Here is a 19,291-nt window from a genome sequence, read left to right as displayed (position 1 = left end):
GTTGAGGACCAAGCAGAAGGTGTTTATGGCCTGGCTGTCTGTCAACCACCGCATGCAGGGGCACCAAGGGACACACTGCAGTTCACATCAATGCAATGGCACCGCACTGGCATAAAGTACTGCACGTGTGTGTGGCTGTGTGGATTTGTTGGGCAAGTGTGTGCTTTTGTTCCCAGGGGTGCGTTTGGAAATGTGTGTGCGTGTCAATGTGTGTGTGTTTTTGTGTTTCCTTGTGAGGCTATGGCATCCTCAAGGGGCACATGTGCCAATGGTAACAGTTGACCTCATCCTATTATATCTTTCCAGTCTCAAATGCCATCCATTAAATTAGTCATTTCTCACCTCACACTCTCTAAATTAGAACACCTCAAGTCCGAGCCCTCTGAACGTTCACTCCTGGAGGACCCGAAAGGTTCGACATGACCGCACGCAATGAGGCCTTTGATTAAAGGTTCAAATGTGGTTCCTGACAGATTTATTTCTCAAATAGTGTTTTTCTTCTGATGCTTGTTTCCATGTGTTTCAGTCTGTCTTTATAAAGGGAAACTGATGGGCACCATCAGGATTCACCACCAGGATTCAAAAAAGATTCCTTTCAAAAAAGGTGAAATTAAAGCCTTGTAGTTCCACTCTCCGGTGCTCCATCTGTAGTGCACATGTCAACCAGACCCCTGAGTTCAACCCTACAGAACCCTACAGTTGCCATAAACATTTGGTAAATCTTTTCTCCAGGTTTAGGATTGGGTAGAGGTTGAAATTGCCCTTGGGCACACATGTAAGATTAGCTTAACCTCTCAGACAACAACTTTTCAACAACCATCCACCTCCGATAAATAGATATGAGAAGGTCAAGTTATAGAGTAGTGGAGGACTGATAGGAGTGCACAATTGAATTTGTAAACTTTTCCTTTTGGTTAAATAGTGGATTAAAAATGATTAGAATCCAATGTTTTGACTCAAGGACAAGTAGCATGAAACATCATTTTTATTGAGGTTACTGGGAAAGTTGGCCTCTGAAATTAAATATACAGTATCTAGATTGATGTATTTCCCCGTCCCCTCACAAACTATTCATTATAAACAATGTTAACAGAAATCAGTTTCTGAGGAACAAAAGATTAACATTGATGAATCCTCTGAGAAGAGTTGTAGGCCCTGGGTTTGGATCATGACAAATAATCTGAAACACATCTAACCAGCCTGGTGGAGCTGAGGACAGGAACACCTCATGTATCACAGTAGTGTTCTCAGTAAACCTGTGGAGAACAGCAAGATTATTCCACAGTGGCCCCCCAGTTCCCAGCCTGTAAGGGTCTGTGAGCACACACACACATACTGTCAGAGTGGATTTATCCCTCTAGGTGCCAATAAGTGAGATTAATATGATAGGATACTGGATTTATTTTTACATCCATACGAAATCATCTTATTTTATCCTCAATATGGAAAAGGCTGCAATATTTTGGCAAACCACTACTTGTCTCATTACATAACAGTACTGTAGCTACATGCAAAGTGTAACACTATGGGAAAAGGACCACACAGACAATATTGTGTTTATCCAATCAACTTTATTCTTATTGTAACATTTGCACTTCAGGGTACATTCAATCAAGGTTACATGTGTAAAAATATATATATATATGTCATTTTAAATAGAAAAAAGGATGTGAAACAATACTGCATCAGTTATGAAAGTCTTTGGCATTTATAAAGGCTGAAGTAACTTTTTTCAACAGTATCAAAGAGAAAGGTGCGTTACAGTTGCTGTAATGCGTGTGTTAATTTCTGTATTCAGGGCAGTGTTAGTCACCATGGTTAACGTTGACCCTCGCAGTTTGAACACGGTTGAAATCATTGAAACATACAGTATTGCATGGCTAGATAATTCCCTCTAATGTGGACAGGTTGCTGTGAAAACAAGACCTATCAAAGCTAAAACATATGTGGCCAGTTTAAACCGGTTGCCATTGCATCAGTGCTGGTCGTGTATCTACAGTGTAACAGAGCGTTTGAGAGCCAAAAGCAGCCGGGGCCATGAAGGGTGTGTGTGTGTGTGTGTTAGACTGCTGTTGAGTGGCTGCATGGTCTTAACACTTTAATGATCCCCTGCTTCTTATAGAGGCTAGTTACGGGAGCGTCCTAATTATCTTTCTCACGTAAGCCTGCTTGGTTGCGGCCCGGCTTATTGACTGGGATCAACATGAGAGGGCGGAGCGGTACCTCTGGGGTCTCGTCTCATCGTGGCACAGGTCGACTGCTTGCCCAAAGCGAACGACCGGAGTGCAGAGCCAAGATGTGGCACGAACTACCATCATTTCCTGAACATGTTCTGAGTTTGGGCCTTATGGCTGCTCTGTGTCTGGAGGGACCCGTTTAGAGGGCTGGGCTGAAGTATGGATACAGAGTCATGGGGTTATGGGTTATGAACATGGCATCCCAAACAAGCGCGCACACACACCCTGGACCAAGGGTATAATCTCCACTCCATTCCCTTATTCTCTCTTTCCGTTTCTCACGCTCTCTTCTTATATGTGTAAACTCTAGGAACAAGTGTGACTTTTTCCTCAGATGAACATGACTAAACTCTTCTGCCCAAAGTGTTACGGGCTCCAGACCTGCGATCAAACACAGGGCTGTGCTAACTGTACTCTGCATACTCATACAACCCCTTAGAACATCTCCACAAATGGCTTAGGCCACCCACTGGGAAGTTAAGGATTGCACCTTTAAAGAGCAAAGGGTGAAGTCTCACTCACAAGGAAAGTGTGAATTTCTTCTCTTATAATTATTGATTTCAACATATTGATTTGATCTTACATACTATCACAAGACAGCAGAGTCAGTCTCACACAGAAGGACAGGTTAAGTAGACTAGGCTTGTGTGAAGGTAATGTTATAGTATTGCTGTAACATCAAGCCCTCATCATATAAGTAAGACAACAATGACAACATCTGTGCTGAGCTTGCTGGGCAGGGGGTGGTTGTGTGGTTGAGACTATAGCAGGGTAGAGCGAGGCTGGGCTGAACTGTGGTGAACTGTGTTGCTGGACACCCTTTGTCGATTTGAGCTTGGCTGTGCTGGGTTGTGTTGTGATCGGCTGCTCTCAGAAGGAGTAGGGACCCACGATGATGGTGAGTCGTAGTAGGGAACTTGAACGATAGTTCATGGCCATGTGATGGGTGACCATCTCCAGGTCCACCACGTGCTCTCTGGGGCCCGACAGAGGCTTGGTCATTACCAGCATGGCGCTTACATTGCTAGAACGCTGCGAAACAATACCGTTTTAAGGAACGTAAAAATATGACATCTTTGTTCTGGCTTCCATTGTAGCTCAGTTCTGACTTACCCTGAGGAAGAACTCGCCAGCTTCATTGCCAGCTTTGATCCTGAAGGTATTGTGTGTGTTGGGATAGATGTTGGTGGCCTGGATCTGGAAGATGTCTGCTGGCACAGAACGTTCCGACTGGATACTCATGTATTTGAAGACGATAGAGGGTGTGAGGCCCTGGCACTCAGTGGACGATCGGCAGATACAGCGGCTGTAGAGAAAGCCACACAAACATGAGAGGAACCTAGAGCAAACCATATGAAACACCAATAATGAGGAGCCCGGACACATTTTCTATTAAAAACCAACGAAAAAACATAATTGACACAGACTTCTCAGACGTCCTGACGTAAGGCTCCTGGCAGGGGTTTCTGGGATAGCAGCGGAAGCCTCCGTAGTAGTTCCAGCAGGTCTCGTCTTCTTGGCAGTTATGTGACCCCGTCTCACACTCATTAATGTCTGGGGGAGGGAGAGGGAATCAGACTTACAGTACCATAGCAGGTTACACATGAAAAGGTGCAGCAATGTTCTTTTGATGGGATTTTCTGTAGTAGCAGTAAGTTCTGCATGAGTGAGAGTCTAAGATGTGGAGTTGGTTAGAGTCCTATAACCACAGAAACATGAAGGAAAACACAGGGAACCCTGCAGGAGTACAGAGGGCCAAACAGGGTCCCAGGGGAAGCCCCCTTGGTCCTGCAACCCAGTTCCAGGCTCCCCTTCTACAGCCCCTCTGCCCCCACTCCAGGCCCACCGATCAAACCACCAAGCTATTTCTGGTCCAACAAGCTGGATTCAGCACAGGGAGCTCTTACTGACGGAGCACCCCGGATTCATGCTCCACGCTCCCTTCCAAAGACTGCACCTGACTGACCGAGGGGGAGAGGAAAAAATAACCGCCTTGCTCTTTGAAGGAGCTTTCAAAGTCAAAAGAAAAAAAGACTTAAGAACCAAAGTGAGGTACATAAATTCACAGGGGTGGCTTACCAGGCGATACAGTGTTGCTGTGTTTGTGTTACCTAACCTCTGCATTCTTTCCATGACAGTTTGGTTGAGAGAATGCACTTTTATTCCACTATATATCTCCCTGGAGCGGAGATAGGGAGGGGAAGGGGTGATCAAATGCCACTTGGAGGAAAGGAAAGAGAGTTATGCCACCGATACCCTATATGACTTCAAAAGTTCTTGCATCGCGGCCCTCTCAGGTTTTTTGGCTTGTCAACGTAGTCGGTTATACACTAAACTATTTGGCACAGAGGGGGTGTCACACCTGCAATATTCTTCTAACCCTAACCCTTGGTGATAAGGTTTCAATTCCATGTTGTCACATGAAACCAAAAAATCAACTTCACTGTGAAGGTAAGTAACTAAAAACAAATGAAAATGGCACCTCAAGGTAGCCGGCGCATATTTTGTTCAGTAAGTACTGTATATGGTCTGAAGGGAATATTCAACTTAACCAAAAGAAAACACCACTTTTGCCTAGTTACTAGAAGGAGTTCTAATTGGCTATTGATTATCATGCAACTGACCACTGGCGTGCCTGAGATATCAACCTTGTTGATATCATCTGGATTTCTGGAATGCCTTTCTGCAGCCACCCATCGTGTTTATGACTAGCTCACATAATAGAAGGGTTAGTGATGGGCCACGACTTCCAATCTTGCAAATCAGAGCGCCAACAAAATCGACATCCGGCACCAGAGGAGTGAGTAGACCTGAAATGTGAAGAGGACAGGAGGTGGAGGGTAGAAGAAAGTAAGGTGGTACCTTGACATAGCCTGGTTCCCTGGAGCTGGTAACCGTCTGGGCACTCACAGGTGTAGGCCCCTGGACTGTTGACACACTGGTACTGACACATGTAGCTGGAGAAGCTGCACTCGTCTATGTCTTTAGGAGTCACATGCACACGTATGAATGAACACACACATACAAATAATGAATGTCTTTGTTTATAGGTGTCATATTGTGTGTTTGCGTGCGCTGACCTTGGCAAGTGACTGAATCATCTGCAAGCTCAAATCCATGGTCACACTGGCAGAGGAAGGAGCCCATGAGGTTGAAACACTGGTGCTGGCAAGGGCTGTTCACCTCACACTCATTCAAATCTGAAGGAGGAACAAAGCAGTTGGTCTCCACACACATTGATCTCTAGCCGTCCGTCAGTCTACCTGTGAATCAGTGTACACACCTGAACCTCTATACACTTACCAGTCTGCCTGTCAGCCGGCCTATACGTCTACACAAACCTAGACCTCCCTCTGTCCACCAGTCAGTGTGCCAGTAAGTGTCCACAACCCTAAACCACCAGTCAGTCTGCCAGTCAGGCATGAGGAGGGTTCCCCATTCACCTTCTGACCGATTCAGTTGTTCTCAAGACATTCCTATTCCATTCCTCCAACACACCGCCCTATCACACATTGAATCAGTTGTGTGTATGTGTGTGTGTGTGTGGGGGGGGGGGGCGGGGGAGATTGTGCATTGACGTCAACAGGAGATTCAGGTTGCACTTGCCAATCTCACATTGTGCAGGAGCCAAGCATAACCTTGCTGGGTATGTGTTGTTTTGTTTCTTAATCATTGCAATAGCAACATCCCTCTGCACCTTGTTGTGATGGAGCGATAAGAGGACAATGATTGTGAGGCCGGACACTGGGGAGCCTGCGTCCATGTGCCTGCACCTGCACCTCTGCCCTCCTCTCTGCCTTTCCTCCTCCTCCCCCCCCCCTCCCCCCTCTCTGCCTCCCTCCTCCCGCCACCTCCAGGTGCAACTACGGTTTTAGAAAACCTATTCAAACCATGAGGCAAGCAACATGCGGATGTCCCCAACACGAAAACAAACAGAATTAACCAGTACACGTAGACCTCTGCATAGAGGTCAGAGGTCATCTTAAGTATGGCTTCTATAGTCTGCTGTGATCCCCGATGTGATTGGGATTGTATTTGATCCATGCATGCATGCACACACACAAATGCAAACACACATAGATGCAAACACACAGAGGTCTTGAACGTGACTTACCCACACAGCTATGGTTGTTACTGGCCAGCCGGTAACCTTGGTTGCATTCACAGTAGTAGGACCCATCGGTGTTGACACACCCATGCATGCAGGAATGGGAGAGAACACACTCGTCTCTGTCTGTGGGTGACAAAACATACACACACACACACACACACATACAGGACGCACCGGAAACACACATGCACATGTACACAAACAAGGTATTCATGCACACACACACACACACACACACACACACGCACACACATCGTAAAAAAACAAACAAAAAAAGACAAAGGAAGGCACAAACAAAACAGCACAACCTTGCCAAGTATTCATGGAGGTTGGTCCCATTCCTGATTGTGGATTGGCTCACCCACACACTGGTCTTCACTCCTCTGGTAACCTTGCTGACACTGGCAGGTGAAGGAGCCTCTGGTGTTGTAGCAAGTCTGGTCTGGACCACAGGTGTGTACGCCTGTAGCACACTCATCTATGTCTGAAAGACACACACACACACACACACACACACACACACTGCAAGTGTGAGTGCAAACAAATTATAGAGCAACGAGGACGGAAGGCCGCAATGCAAAGAGATTCATGTGCGTGACATGCAGTATGTATGCAATGGACAGAGTCCTATACAGCCGCAAACATACACATTCATATGGCGGCTGATTAAAGGGAGAGAGAGAGCTCTTATCCAGAGTTGGGTGTGGTGGAGACTTCAGACTGATCCTATCTACTGCTAAAGGGACAGCAGTGAGTGAAAGGGACTACAAGTGTTTGTGTGTGTCTTAAAAAAGTTAGCAATAAAATACAGCTTAAGAGGCCATTGGATGTGTTAAGTGCTTTGAACCACAATAGCTCCTCTATATGCACACACCCCCTACATTTCCCCTACCTCTGTCTATTGCTCTCTCTCCTTCTCTCCCTCTCTCCCTCTCTCCCTCTCTCCCTCTCTCCCTCTCTCCCTCTCTCCCTCTCTCCCTCTCTCCCTCTCTCCCTCCCTCTCTCCCTCTCTCCCTCTCTCCCTCTCTCCCTCTCTCCCTCTCTCCCTCCCTCCCTCCCTCCCTCCCTCCCTCCCTCCCTCCCTCCCTCCCTCCCTCCCTCCCTCCCTCCCTCCCTCCCTCCCTCCCTCCCTCCCTCCCTCCCTCCCTCCCTCCCTCCCTCCCTCCCTCCCTCCCTCCCTCCCTCCCTCCCTCCCTCCCTCCCCTGAGAGCATCAATAAGCAGGTGTTTGAAGTTACTGCGGAGCTTCTTTAGAACTCCTCCATAGTGAAGTGATGAGTCATTCCCCAACCCAAGAGCAGAACTGTTGTAGTCCTCACACAATTTCACTGTAACACTCACATTTCACCCTCCGTCTTACTCTGTCCCAAACACACACGTACACGTGGCCTCACACTCTGTGTTCACACTCTCTCTTTCTCTATGATAATCGTGGCACGACATGTAACTGAGGGTGTGAATATTGTAGCTGACCCCAAGCTCCACATTCAGCATATTCTTTAGTCTGAGTTCGTAATACACGTAAATACTGTGTAATACATCCTCTCGTTTGATCGATCAATCTCTCTTTAATTCATGGCTGCACTCTGTATTTCTTTCTGTTTTGGTTTGATAGTATGTTCTCTTAAGAAGGAATCACACTGTAACACACGATCAAACCCTCCTGCACCTCTCTCTCTCTCACTCACACACACACGCACGCACGCACGCACACAACACCCCCTCCCCCCTTGTATGCTCATACCCCCTTCTGGGCCCATCAGCAGTCCTGCTGGGTGGTCTGAGCCTTCACATAATGCACAGATCTCTGACAGCCATTTGGTAACAGCTTAACAGTGTGTCAGCTGCTTTGACACAAACATGGTGCCACACTGGGAGAGCTGTGATAGATACTCATTAGTTAATTACTGTAAACTACCTGCACACTGGTAGCTCCTGTACTTAGTTCACGTTAGAGTGTTGGAGCAGACATACAGTTTGTCCGCTCAAGAAATGTATGGAAAAAGTCACAGACACACCCATTTTATTTCTTGTCAGCTGAGCTCCAATAAAAAGCACATGTGTTTAAAGAAACTCAATATTTCATTCACAGGAATATCTGGTGGCAATTGCTACCTTCTCTCTATAACTTATAAACCTTATACCCATAAAATATCCACCAAAGCAGCTTAGGGGGAAAACACTATGTGTCTGTAAATCTCAGCGTAGAGTATTTCAAAGTGTGCTTTCCCCTTTAATAAAACCCCCACTGATGACCACATAGTCACTTGACATCTTTGAAACATGTGTTTTTATTACAAAACCTATTTTAACGAGAGATGTGTTTAACAGGTTCTCCATTCTCTGAGCTGTGACTTTTTTGTTGTCAGGACCACAGGTTATAGCTTCATAAAAAGCTCCCTTGGTGGTCATCATCTTAATGTGTGCACACGCGTGTGTCTGTACTGATATGTACGACCACTACCGTTTCCTCATCTCGAACCTTGCTCCCACACTGTTCTGTGGGGAGATGGAGAGAAGGGGTGTGGAGAGGAGTGGTAGATGGGGGAGGGGAAAGGAAAAGGCGGAGGCTCTTTTTCAGAGGCCAAGTAGCTTTTCATCATCTCAAGGTTGATTTAAAAGGCACAGTGTGTATTTGATGTCAGACTTAAACTCCCAGATTTTAAGGGAGATTTACTCTAAATGACTTGTGGGAGTTGGGGTTGCGGACGCTGGTGACCAATCAAAACGTGTGAGAGTATATGTGTGTGGAGTGTAACTGTAACTATACTGCATGTGGTAACAGCAGTGTGTGTGCGTGCGTGTGCGTGTATGTGCATTTTTGCTCATGTGTGTGCGCCCACGCATATCTGTCCAAAACAGAGACCAAAATTGTTTGGCCATTTTTCAGAACAATGTGTTTTCTACTCCAGATTTATTCTGACATGATAGGGCTTGTTGTAATTATCCCTCCAGCGCATTTGGTCTTGTTTTCACTAAACCACCGCAATGGAAAGAAGGAGGCAGTCCAAAGAACAGCTTGAGTCATCTTTCTGTTAGCTTTGCTTTGGTTCTGATTATTGGATCATTCAAACTTCTGGGAAGGCATGGGGCAAACTGTTTGAAGTTAATGACCCATAAAATTTCACAACATCAACTTTATGAGGCTGTCATACACATCAGACCCTGAGGGGGGTAGGGTGGGGGGGGGGGGGGTTATTGAATCTCAAACACTTTAGCACAGCCTCTCCTCCCACATACTCCAAGTTGTTTCATTTATAGATTTTCAAATGTGCTATAAAAAGTGACACAATTATCAGTGTCTTCAGAACAAGGAGGACGCATGAAGGATAATACAGTACAGTTAAAAGACGCGGAGCAATACATCCACAGAAGCAAAAGTGCCATTTAGGCATTAGCAAGTAGGAGGTGACTACGCTGTCCATATTCAGTCTTGGAGCTGTAACTTGAATTACTTCAGAGGCACACACTTTAAATATGTTTCATGTGGGTTTGAACAGATTTGACTGTTTTGACAGTCAAAATTGGCATAGAAAAGATTGTTGACTTATCCTGCGTGTTTCAGTGTATGAGGGTTTGATAATCTTCTTCGAAGGGAAGCGTCGATGGATGGATGGATAGACCTATAGAGGTACAGAGTCTTTTCCAGCTTAACGGACCTGAGATTTACAGCAGCGTCCCATGATGTAAGCGGAAAGATCAACACGCGTGAGCAGATCAGAGGAGGACACAGCTGGCCCTTGGACAGCCCCCGACCTCTGAGTGACTAATAACAGCAACATTAAACACTTACACACAGGAGGCACAACTTAGCTGTTTCCCCTCTCGTTCCTCCACACCAGCACTGAAGTGTGTGTGTGCGTGTGTGAAGGGGGGGGGCAGTGGAAGACTTGAAATATGATTTTGCTCCACTGGGTATGGGAACAAGCCAAACCACATGCAATAACAGCACACTGTACAGAAATACTGCAGAAGCCAATGGGTGGCTACTAGCAGGACGGTTGAATGGGGCTGCACACAGGGTCATTTCATAAACTAATACGGGTCATACAGTTAATGAAGGTAAATTTATCTTGGATTAGCATCAACTACCATAAGAGGTTCCACAGAGAAAAATAAACGCTCATCTAATATCTTTTTCTTTTTTTACTTTCATACTGAAGTCCTACAATAGCAGTTGCTGTTTGAGGATTCAGTAGGTTAAATGTGAAGCCAGGTGAGTTATTGTTCAAGTGTCTAACAGTGCTCTGGAGTACTGGGAAAAATGTAAAAAAGACGATATCTGTGTTAACATCAGCTGTTTATGTTGTTCTAGTAGTTAAAATTGCTTTAGTATACAGCCCCAAACATTTGTTTCATGTTACAAAAATCCGTCCATCTACTGTACATTAGGAACACACACTGTACCTCTGTAGTTTTTTTTCTCTATAAAAACAATGTTCATATCAGTGATGTTCTCCGTATCTGCTATGTTTTGGCGAAACAAACACTGATATCATCTTATCTGAAGGAATTTCCTGCAAAGTTATAAACACGTCTTATGGGCGAAATCCAATCCTCCATTTTTGGTATGTGCAAGCTATGCACGAGTTGGTAGCTCTGTGGTGAACCACCACAGGAAGTTAATCTCTTTAAACACCGAATCTACCTCGTAATAGTACAGATCAAAGAGGAAGCCTTGTGAACAGCAGTTTGTCTGGCAGTGGTTCCCTCTCTACATTCCTGCTGCTTACAGATCGATGTAATTCTCATCTGTCGAGGGAGTAAGTCCTCCCATCACAAGACGAGGAAGCCAACGGAAAAAACAAGCATGTCAAACATTCCAGAAATATTCCTCTCAAGTGAATTGCATCTTCATGGAAAAATGTAATTGCTCACACAAAGACCTGCATGGAAAACTATAGACGTTTGCCATCACCACAAGCTTAGGGGTCTTTAAATGACATATTTTAGATGTGTTCCGAGCATCAGCATGTGAACTGTATCCAAACAAACAGGAGAAGAATTTACCCTCTAAGACGCCTGACAGATCAACATGACATGTACTGTCATGCTACACTCTGTATTGACTGCAATTTTAAACTAAAATAAAAATTATTATAAATTATTCAGGCAAATATCTATTTTTGCCTGAATAATCTAAATCTAAAACAGGTTATTTTATCAATGGTATAAAAATTCTCAAATGAAAAGATTTAATTGGAAGTGTCTGGAAATAAATACTGGAGGTTAGTTAATATCACCTGGATACTTCGTTTTGTGCTTACACCATTGCTTGTATATACTGTCAGCATATTAATATATATGCAGTGTTTTTCCAAATGTATAACACATGCTGTATATTGATCATTTATAAAAGCTTAACTTCACCAACTTGAACTCAATAGGTAAGTATTTTCTTACAACAACAGTACCCTCATTTAAAACACTAATAAGTAATATAAATAATAATAATAAATCGCTGCTTGGCCAACCTCCCAAGCTACCCCTCTGAAACTTAGTATAGTAGTTCTAAAGTGTAAGTGGTTGCTGACTGTAATTTCAAATCATAAAATATCACCTCTATCCATCATCAGTTTTAATGATTGATTAGATTTCTTTTATAAATGACTCTTGTTGAAAGTGGAAAGTGACCTCACTGCTAGTGAAATAGAGAGAGTGACTTAATATACATACACAAGGGTACAACAAGCCATTTGTAGACATCTTTAGTGGTGTGGTATATTACAGTACTAGTTGGTGTGTGTGTGTGTGTTTTGAGGGTGGGGGTGGGGTCAGTCATGGAAAGGGAAAGCACATCATTAAGCTGTCATACATACAGTAACGTTAGTCAATACAGCTCTTGAGTAAGGCAATACATTGTGTCACTACAACAACACTGTGTTAGACTTAAGTTCAATTTCGTACAGGAGACAAACGACAAGTACATTTAAACCGAGAATGAACAAAGAAAACTGATTAAGGTATGTTTCACATGGTTGAAATCACAACAAACACACAATGTGGAACCAAAAAGCATCAGTGCTACAGCACAACAAATATTCAGGGACCCTTGACAATCATTCTCTACATATGTAAGGTCATGAGCAACAAACCACTGTATGGGATTTGTGTGTTCATGAGGAATCCACAGCTGGATGATGTTCCTCAACTGTTCCGATTATCTATAACTGTTTGTCAGGTCTTTATCCTCCCCTCTGCCCTCCTGACTCCACACTTGCGATTTCCTCTGCAGAGCGGTGAGTAAGTGCTGAGTAAGCATGATGTATGCACTATTTGATACACTGAGGTTTCTTCTCAACTGAAGACACATGGAGAGGAAAGGAGACCCCAGCATTAGCAGACTAAGCATGTGAGACCACTAAGCAGCCACAGCAGAAAAACAGACAATTCCCTCTTCAAGGAGGACAACCGCCTCATTTAATCAAGTGAGGAGCATGAGGCTTGGTGGATGTCCTGCCCATGCATGCCCATTGCTTGTGCTACTATTGTAGCAACACCTAGTGGTACTGTACGGGTTTATTTATTTCAGTTTGTTCTTGATTTTTTCCTGACTCTTGCCATAGCTTCACTTTAATGCCAAAGTATTTCAAACTGCAGACATGTTAGTACAAGCTCTAAAATCTTTTCTCACAGCACTTATCCACTGAACAACAAAGTCACTCCATACTGTTCGGGGGCCAATAGCACCGGTACAGTTCTGTTTCTATTATCCAGGCTTCGAGGACTTATTTACAGTGAAGAGCAGACCATTGACGTTGTCCAAAACAAAAGTATGTTTTATGTTATAAAACAATATGTAGGTTAAAACTCAGATGCAACATATTGATTTCAAGAATCAAGATTGACAAACAAGCTAGCTGTTACTGCTGAGATTAACCGTTATTTGGCCAGATGAACACATTCTGAAAGTGTAAAGTGACTGAGTGTCAATGGGTTAGCAAGAAATAGATATTTATCAACTTCTGATATCCCATGAACATATTGGTTCACGAGCTATTCACAGGAGACCCTTCACAAAACCTCTCCCTAGTGTTCCCTAAGCCCAATAGCAAGTTGTGCCAAGGAGGAGCCCACAAGCAAAGCCAGTGTTAGTGTCTGCAGGACAAATGTTCTCCAGAAGGACTTATTTGCCCCTGTTGTTGCACTATTCAAGTAAAGGACAGATTCGACAGCTCCAACAAGAAGTACATAAGGACACACACACAAATAAAAGAGAATTCATTTTTCACACCCCTCGAGGGTTGGCTCAGGTACAGTGTGTGAAGAAGTTAACGGCGATGAGTTCTGGTTTGTGTTGAAATCTTGGGGACACAAAAATAAGGTTTCTAAACTGTGTATACTTCCCACATGTGCATTTCTAAGCCTTGCATAAATCAACTGGATTGAACCACACTAAGGAACATAAGTTGCAACATGCACCTGCTTATACAGAAACAGCTGACTTCATGCTGGAACTTTATGTTCACCTTCCTTCCAACTCCCAAACAAGCACAATGAGGCAGCTAAACATAATTTATATCCCTACATTGTTCCCTGGAAATAAATGCCTTCTAGTAGCTTCTTCTTGAAGCTTAAACCGGCCAAACTTTGCCACTGAACATAGATCAGGTGTGTTGGTACCTGCCCAAGTTCTACAGTAGGTGTCAGCATCAGTGCAGAAAGCTTTAACTCCCATGGAGTGCTAAAAACCAGATGAAAAGATCCATTGCCTCTTCAGTGTAGCTTAGGCCTCAGCGGGACCTGCATACTTACTTCAACCTCTGTGTGCCTGTTGCCATTTACAAAAGGCTCATCATAATACAAATGGGATTTACCTTTCCATTCACAATGTAAGTCAAGGTTCCGGTAAGAGAACTGTTCACTGAACAATGTGAAGGTCATGATCTGTAATGATGTTGTCTGAGTACAAATCTCTTCCAAGGACTTAGACATCAGCAATCTCTACAGTTCACAATGGAATCCAGTCCAACATCTTGCAGATGCATCTAGCAACATTGGAGGCAAGAGTAAATGGTGACTCTAGTTCCGGAGGAAATAGCATTAAGAAAAGTTTAATCTGTGATTTAGGTATGCTGGGCTGTGATAGTACTTTCAGATTAAAATAAATTGGCCCACAAGACTATTCCTAGTAAAGGCTTTGTTGAATCTTGGAAATCAGGAAAAGATTTGTATTACTTTTGAGCAGGCATGTACAGTGGCATACCTCTTGGAGTTCAGTGCTGACTAGCTACATCATAGATGGTGGTAAAGGTGGGATGCTATCCCTCATTGGAAACTGTTATAACACTGTCTCTTAAACTGACCGCACCTACAAAGTTGCACTTAGATATGTTATTGCAAACAAGGTGGATTGGTTAAATTCACTTCTCAGTATAAATACCGGCGAACGATCGAATTGCTATCTTAAAACACCTAGTGCGATGTTGTAACCTGACCAGACTCAGGATCCAAGTGCAGAGGGTTTATTATGAACAGGGTAGTCCAGGAACAGGCAGTAGTCGATACACAGGCACAATAGAGGCAAAAGAGGTTATCCAAAAACATGGTTGGCAAACAGGGCAAATGAGGCTATCCAAAAACGTGATCGGAAGACAGGCAAATGGTTGATCACAGAAATGTACTAAACTGAATGCAACAAGGCTCAGACTGACTATTTAAGAAAAGAGTAAGACTTTGCAAAGAAACTAGGAAACACTGGTGTTTAAATAGCAAACTAGAAGGGGTCAAACAAGCAACAGGTGAAATCAATTAACTCAAAACTCAGGGGAAGCAGAGCACAGCCTCGTTGCAGGCTGCGCAGAGTACGTAGGCATGACAGATGTCTATGAAAGGTGGTTGTTGAGGATCAGTGGGTCAGAGGACCCTAGTTTGATCTCCCCAGTAGCCAAGTGAGGAAGGAAGCGATACTGAGAAGCAATACAATTGTTATTGTTGTGCTGCCCTTTATTGGGACAGAACTGCAGAGTACAGAAGGGTGCAGTTGCTCGGCCAAAATGTCTCAACAGCAGAGACGTGCACAGGTACGGGCTATTGTTGCCCGGGCAACAGCCCGTTTGCCCTGATTGGCTGATCTGCCCCTCTGGAGAGGGAAAACCCTTCCACTTTCATGTGACGTTTTGCAGTAATGGAGATAATAGGTGTGTTCGACTTCATGCAGTGCTAGCGTCGCCTGCAACCGCCTGCCGCCCAGCTGACTTGAAGTACCCAATGGCATTCTCAGCTTCAAGGCAGCCGGCTGCAGCCGTTTGTCGGCACTGCCGTCGCTGCATGAAGTCAAACACACCTGATGATAAATGCCATGTGAAAAATTGTTATCGCTTTTTTGAGCTTGTATGAGAAAGACTGCTGCACAGGGGGGGGGGGGGGGGGGGTTAGAGAAATATCTCCTCCAAATGTCTGTGCAGGTCCCTATTGCTCCAAAGGAAATGTTGAAGTATAGAAGTCAGCATTTAATGTTTGGAATTGGAACAATTTAAATGTGAAGACAAAAAATGCTGAATCATTGTACTGGCACAGCCTTCTAAAAGCAAGTCTGGGTCTGTTAAAAATAATATTCTTTTTTTTTTTTTAAGTCTAGATGTGACCACATTAAGTTACATTAAGTAACGGTCTGCCAGCTTTGTACAGCTAATGGTGTTTTCTGTACTATGTTAGTAATGTTAGCAATAACATCATAAAAGCTACAAACTATAACAAAAACATTAAGCACTACTTAATCAGGTAAAAGGTAGTACAACAATAATGTATTAATTTAGCAGGAAATTAATCCAAAGCAACATACATTGAACCTGCATCCCTTGATCTGCAGTCAAGCGCTATACCACTGTCATATACCCCAAATACTTGTTTTAACTTGACCATATGTTACCACATGAACTGCTAGCTTATCGTTGTGCCATTTTCTGTCTTGTGTCATAAGAAACATATGTTTGTGACATCTTTTTGTACAGTTTTACGGTTTAACACAAGAAACTTGGAAATGATCTATCTATCCATCCATCCATAACATTATTTAGTGAGGACAGAATACAGGAGTTGAGGGTAAATAATAAACCTCTTTAAAAGAAGAAAGAAAGAAATAAACAAAGAATGAATGCGAGCAGAATCCTAACTTGGATTTCCAATCGTCAATAATTTCACAGCTCTCTCATACCATTTCTGCATGTTCAATTGATGAACATAAAGGTGGGAAATGGGATTGGGTAGGATTCATTTGAAGACCATAAACCTATGATGCACCATGACAAAGCCTAATATTTTGTGGTTGGTGTACTGCTATACCGGAGTTTCATTCAACTCATGCAGTAATGCACCATATATATTTTCCTCAGGTGACCAAATAGGCATATTTCCATCACCAAACCCCTCACCATGATGATGCAGTATTTTTCACCACCAGGCCTAATGCCGAATGCTAATTGGCGCGAGAAGCTATTAACCTATTACATTCCTTTCGATTCTCTCATGTTTCTGTTCTCTCTCTCTCTTTTCCCCTCTCGCTTACTCTTACTCGCTCTGCTGTTTGCTACTGCAGCAGCACTGTTGGACACCCGCAACAGGAGTAATGTTCATGTTTTGAGAGGAAGTTGAACACGGGCCAAAAACATCACACTGCGAGCAACCTGAGAGCTCAGGAAACCTGACATCACAGAGAGAAAAACTGAGTAGCGTTCAACACTCACAGCAGCTACAGCACGCATGGTTTAACTGCTGTTCCCTGTTCAAGAGGTAGACAGACTTTGAATGGTTCACATTTAAAGTGAGCATGCTTCAACTGCTTAAACACCCATCTAGTAGTTAGAACGTATGTTCGACGGTATCATGGGATGCTTTCCCAAATCTTTTATGTCCCAGTTAATAAGCAGTTCACAAGGATTAGGAGGGTCAGATATAGGGGTGGGGGGGGCTACCTCTGCAGAAGTTCTGGTCGTCCGGTGTGAAGCCGGGCGCACAGCGCACGGTTCGAGAACCCGTGCCGACCCCACCGCGGCCAGGCAGGACCCGCGGGGGCTGAAGTCTTGTGGGCGGGACTTGAGGGACCGGTGGGATGGGTTCTGCAGCGCGGAACTGGTCGTCGTCGTTGCTGACAAAGATTTGAGCATTCTGGGGTAGGCAGAGGTAACCGCCGAAGTGATTGATGCACTTCATTCCTCCTTTACAGGCATCATTTACCAGTGCACACTCATCAATATCTTGAGAGAGGGCGAGGGACGGAGATATATAGAGAGAGAAATAGATAGATAGGGTGAAAGAAAGGGAGAGATACAGAAATAGAAAGATAGGGAGATAGAAAGAGGGAGATAGAAAGAGAGAGAAGGCGAGAAATATTATTTCTAGGCTCCAAATGTACACACTAACTTCAGACATAACTGCCTTTCATAAACAGAGTAGGATGTATCACTGCTTGGTACTATATCATCAAATTGTACAGTACTTCCATATGTCTTACCCTTGCACACCTGTCGAACAGGGTCAAACTCATATCCATCTGTGCACTGGGAAAAAGAGAGTATTAAAGAGACCGTTCAATAATTTATTTTTCACCCATTTACTTTGTGGTAAAAAAAAATCGAATTGATTCATCTCTTCTTCTGTGACATCATGAGAAATACCTGTACATTTTTACATACTCCTGAAAATTCTTGAGTAGCCTATGTTAAAACCTATTTGTTTCATTGATAATCAAGCAAGGTGCAGACATCCACGAATTGGTCAACTTACTGTGTAGGTGATTGGCTCCTCCACGTCCTGCGAGAGGACATGGGTGAAGACGGCGCAGAGACACACGCAGATCCCCAGCATAGCGTCGAAACGACGAGTCTGGACTAAGAGAGTTACCTACCGAGGTAGCCACGGGGGAACAAAATGGATTAAGAAGAAGCGATCATTTTTCCTTGACAGGCTACACGTTTTAATACCCGTTATTACATCATTGATGGAATTGCTGAGCGAGTGCGAACATCTCCCGCTAATGGCGCGTTGTTTGTGTTGGCACCGCTCCAACAAACTCCTCTGAGTGTTTTTCTCGTGTTTTTTCCAAACGGATCTGGCGCGTAATGCTCGTAAAGATGATCATGCATAGTCTATGGATAATTCATGGTTTAACGTTTTAGTAATTAGTGTTGAATTTTATGTATACATTTGAGTAGATCAAAGATATGTTTTCAGAGGTTCCTGATAAAGACCCGTTATCCCGTTATCATTGTCGCATCACTCCGGTGCCTCACCTGCGGTTGCCAGCCTAACCTTGGAGACATAAGTCGTCTCGCAACCATACCTGGTCTTACCTGCAGTATCTGTGTAACCTGTTGATGTAGACTCCTTTCCAAATTTAACAGCAGCTACTTTAGGATGCGCGGCCGGGTCCAGAGCGTGTGGTGTGTTTGGAGAGAATGGTTGGTGTGCAGCACTTCTGGCGAACATGCGGTTCTTGTGGAATGTTGGGGGCGGTGTCCCGGACAGGTTGCTCTGGGGGCACAGCGGAATCCTTGCACTGGTCTGAGGACTGATAGGATGCAGCGGTCTGGATGATGCTGTAGAGTGGCTCCCTCTATAGGCAAACTGTGGCACTACAGAGAAAGTTTGACGAAATCTATTTTCTCAAAAGAAATGAGCAGAATGGTTAAAGTCAGCGGTTGTTGACTTGGTCCAGCGTGTACATGAGGTTACACTGATGGTGCGATACATTTCTTCTAAGAGACGTCCTGTATCCGCAATAAATGTTATGAGAGAAACATCTCCCACGTGACGTGGCTATGTATCTCCATAAAGTTGTGGGTTCTGCAAACCCTAACAGGCGTGTGGAGGATCTCTGTAATTCCCCTTATTTCTGAGGAGCAGGTGGTGAATCACATCATCTGTTAAAGACCTCTGTCAGCACCCAGTACATTAGCCTCTAATGCGTCTCCTGGTGTTTACAAGATGCCTGTGCTTCAGAAACA

The 19,291-nt window shown here is 44.1% G+C and overlaps 1 protein-coding gene across 1 annotated transcript; it reads right to left on the bottom strand.

The window, feature by feature from the left end:
• Positions 1–1,560: 1,560 nt before the first annotated feature.
• On the bottom strand, positions 1,561–19,114 carry efemp1 (EGF-like fibulin extracellular matrix protein 1). The gene is made up of 11 exons (XM_084666981.1): positions 18,638–19,114; positions 18,072–18,188; positions 17,800–17,845; positions 17,261–17,542; positions 6,710–6,832; positions 6,352–6,471; positions 5,318–5,437; positions 5,100–5,219; positions 3,665–3,791; positions 3,351–3,543; positions 1,561–3,269 (listed from the first exon to the last, which is right to left on the bottom strand). Exons 2-11 carry the CDS (start codon positions 18,150–18,152, stop codon positions 3,108–3,110), a joined length of 1,374 nt encoding a protein of 457 aa, XP_084523107.1. The 5' UTR covers positions 18,153–18,188; positions 18,638–19,114; the 3' UTR covers positions 1,561–3,107.
• Between the last annotated feature and the right edge of the window lie 177 nt (positions 19,115–19,291).

Source organism: Hypomesus nipponensis, chromosome 11 (assembly GCF_054491055.1).
Source record: "Hypomesus nipponensis isolate SF chromosome 11, ASM5449105v1, whole genome shotgun sequence".
Classification (NCBI taxonomy): domain Eukaryota; kingdom Metazoa; phylum Chordata; class Actinopteri; order Osmeriformes; family Osmeridae; genus Hypomesus; species Hypomesus nipponensis.
Note: the sequence above shows the minus strand (reverse complement) of the source record. Positions and strands in the feature narration are given on the sequence as shown.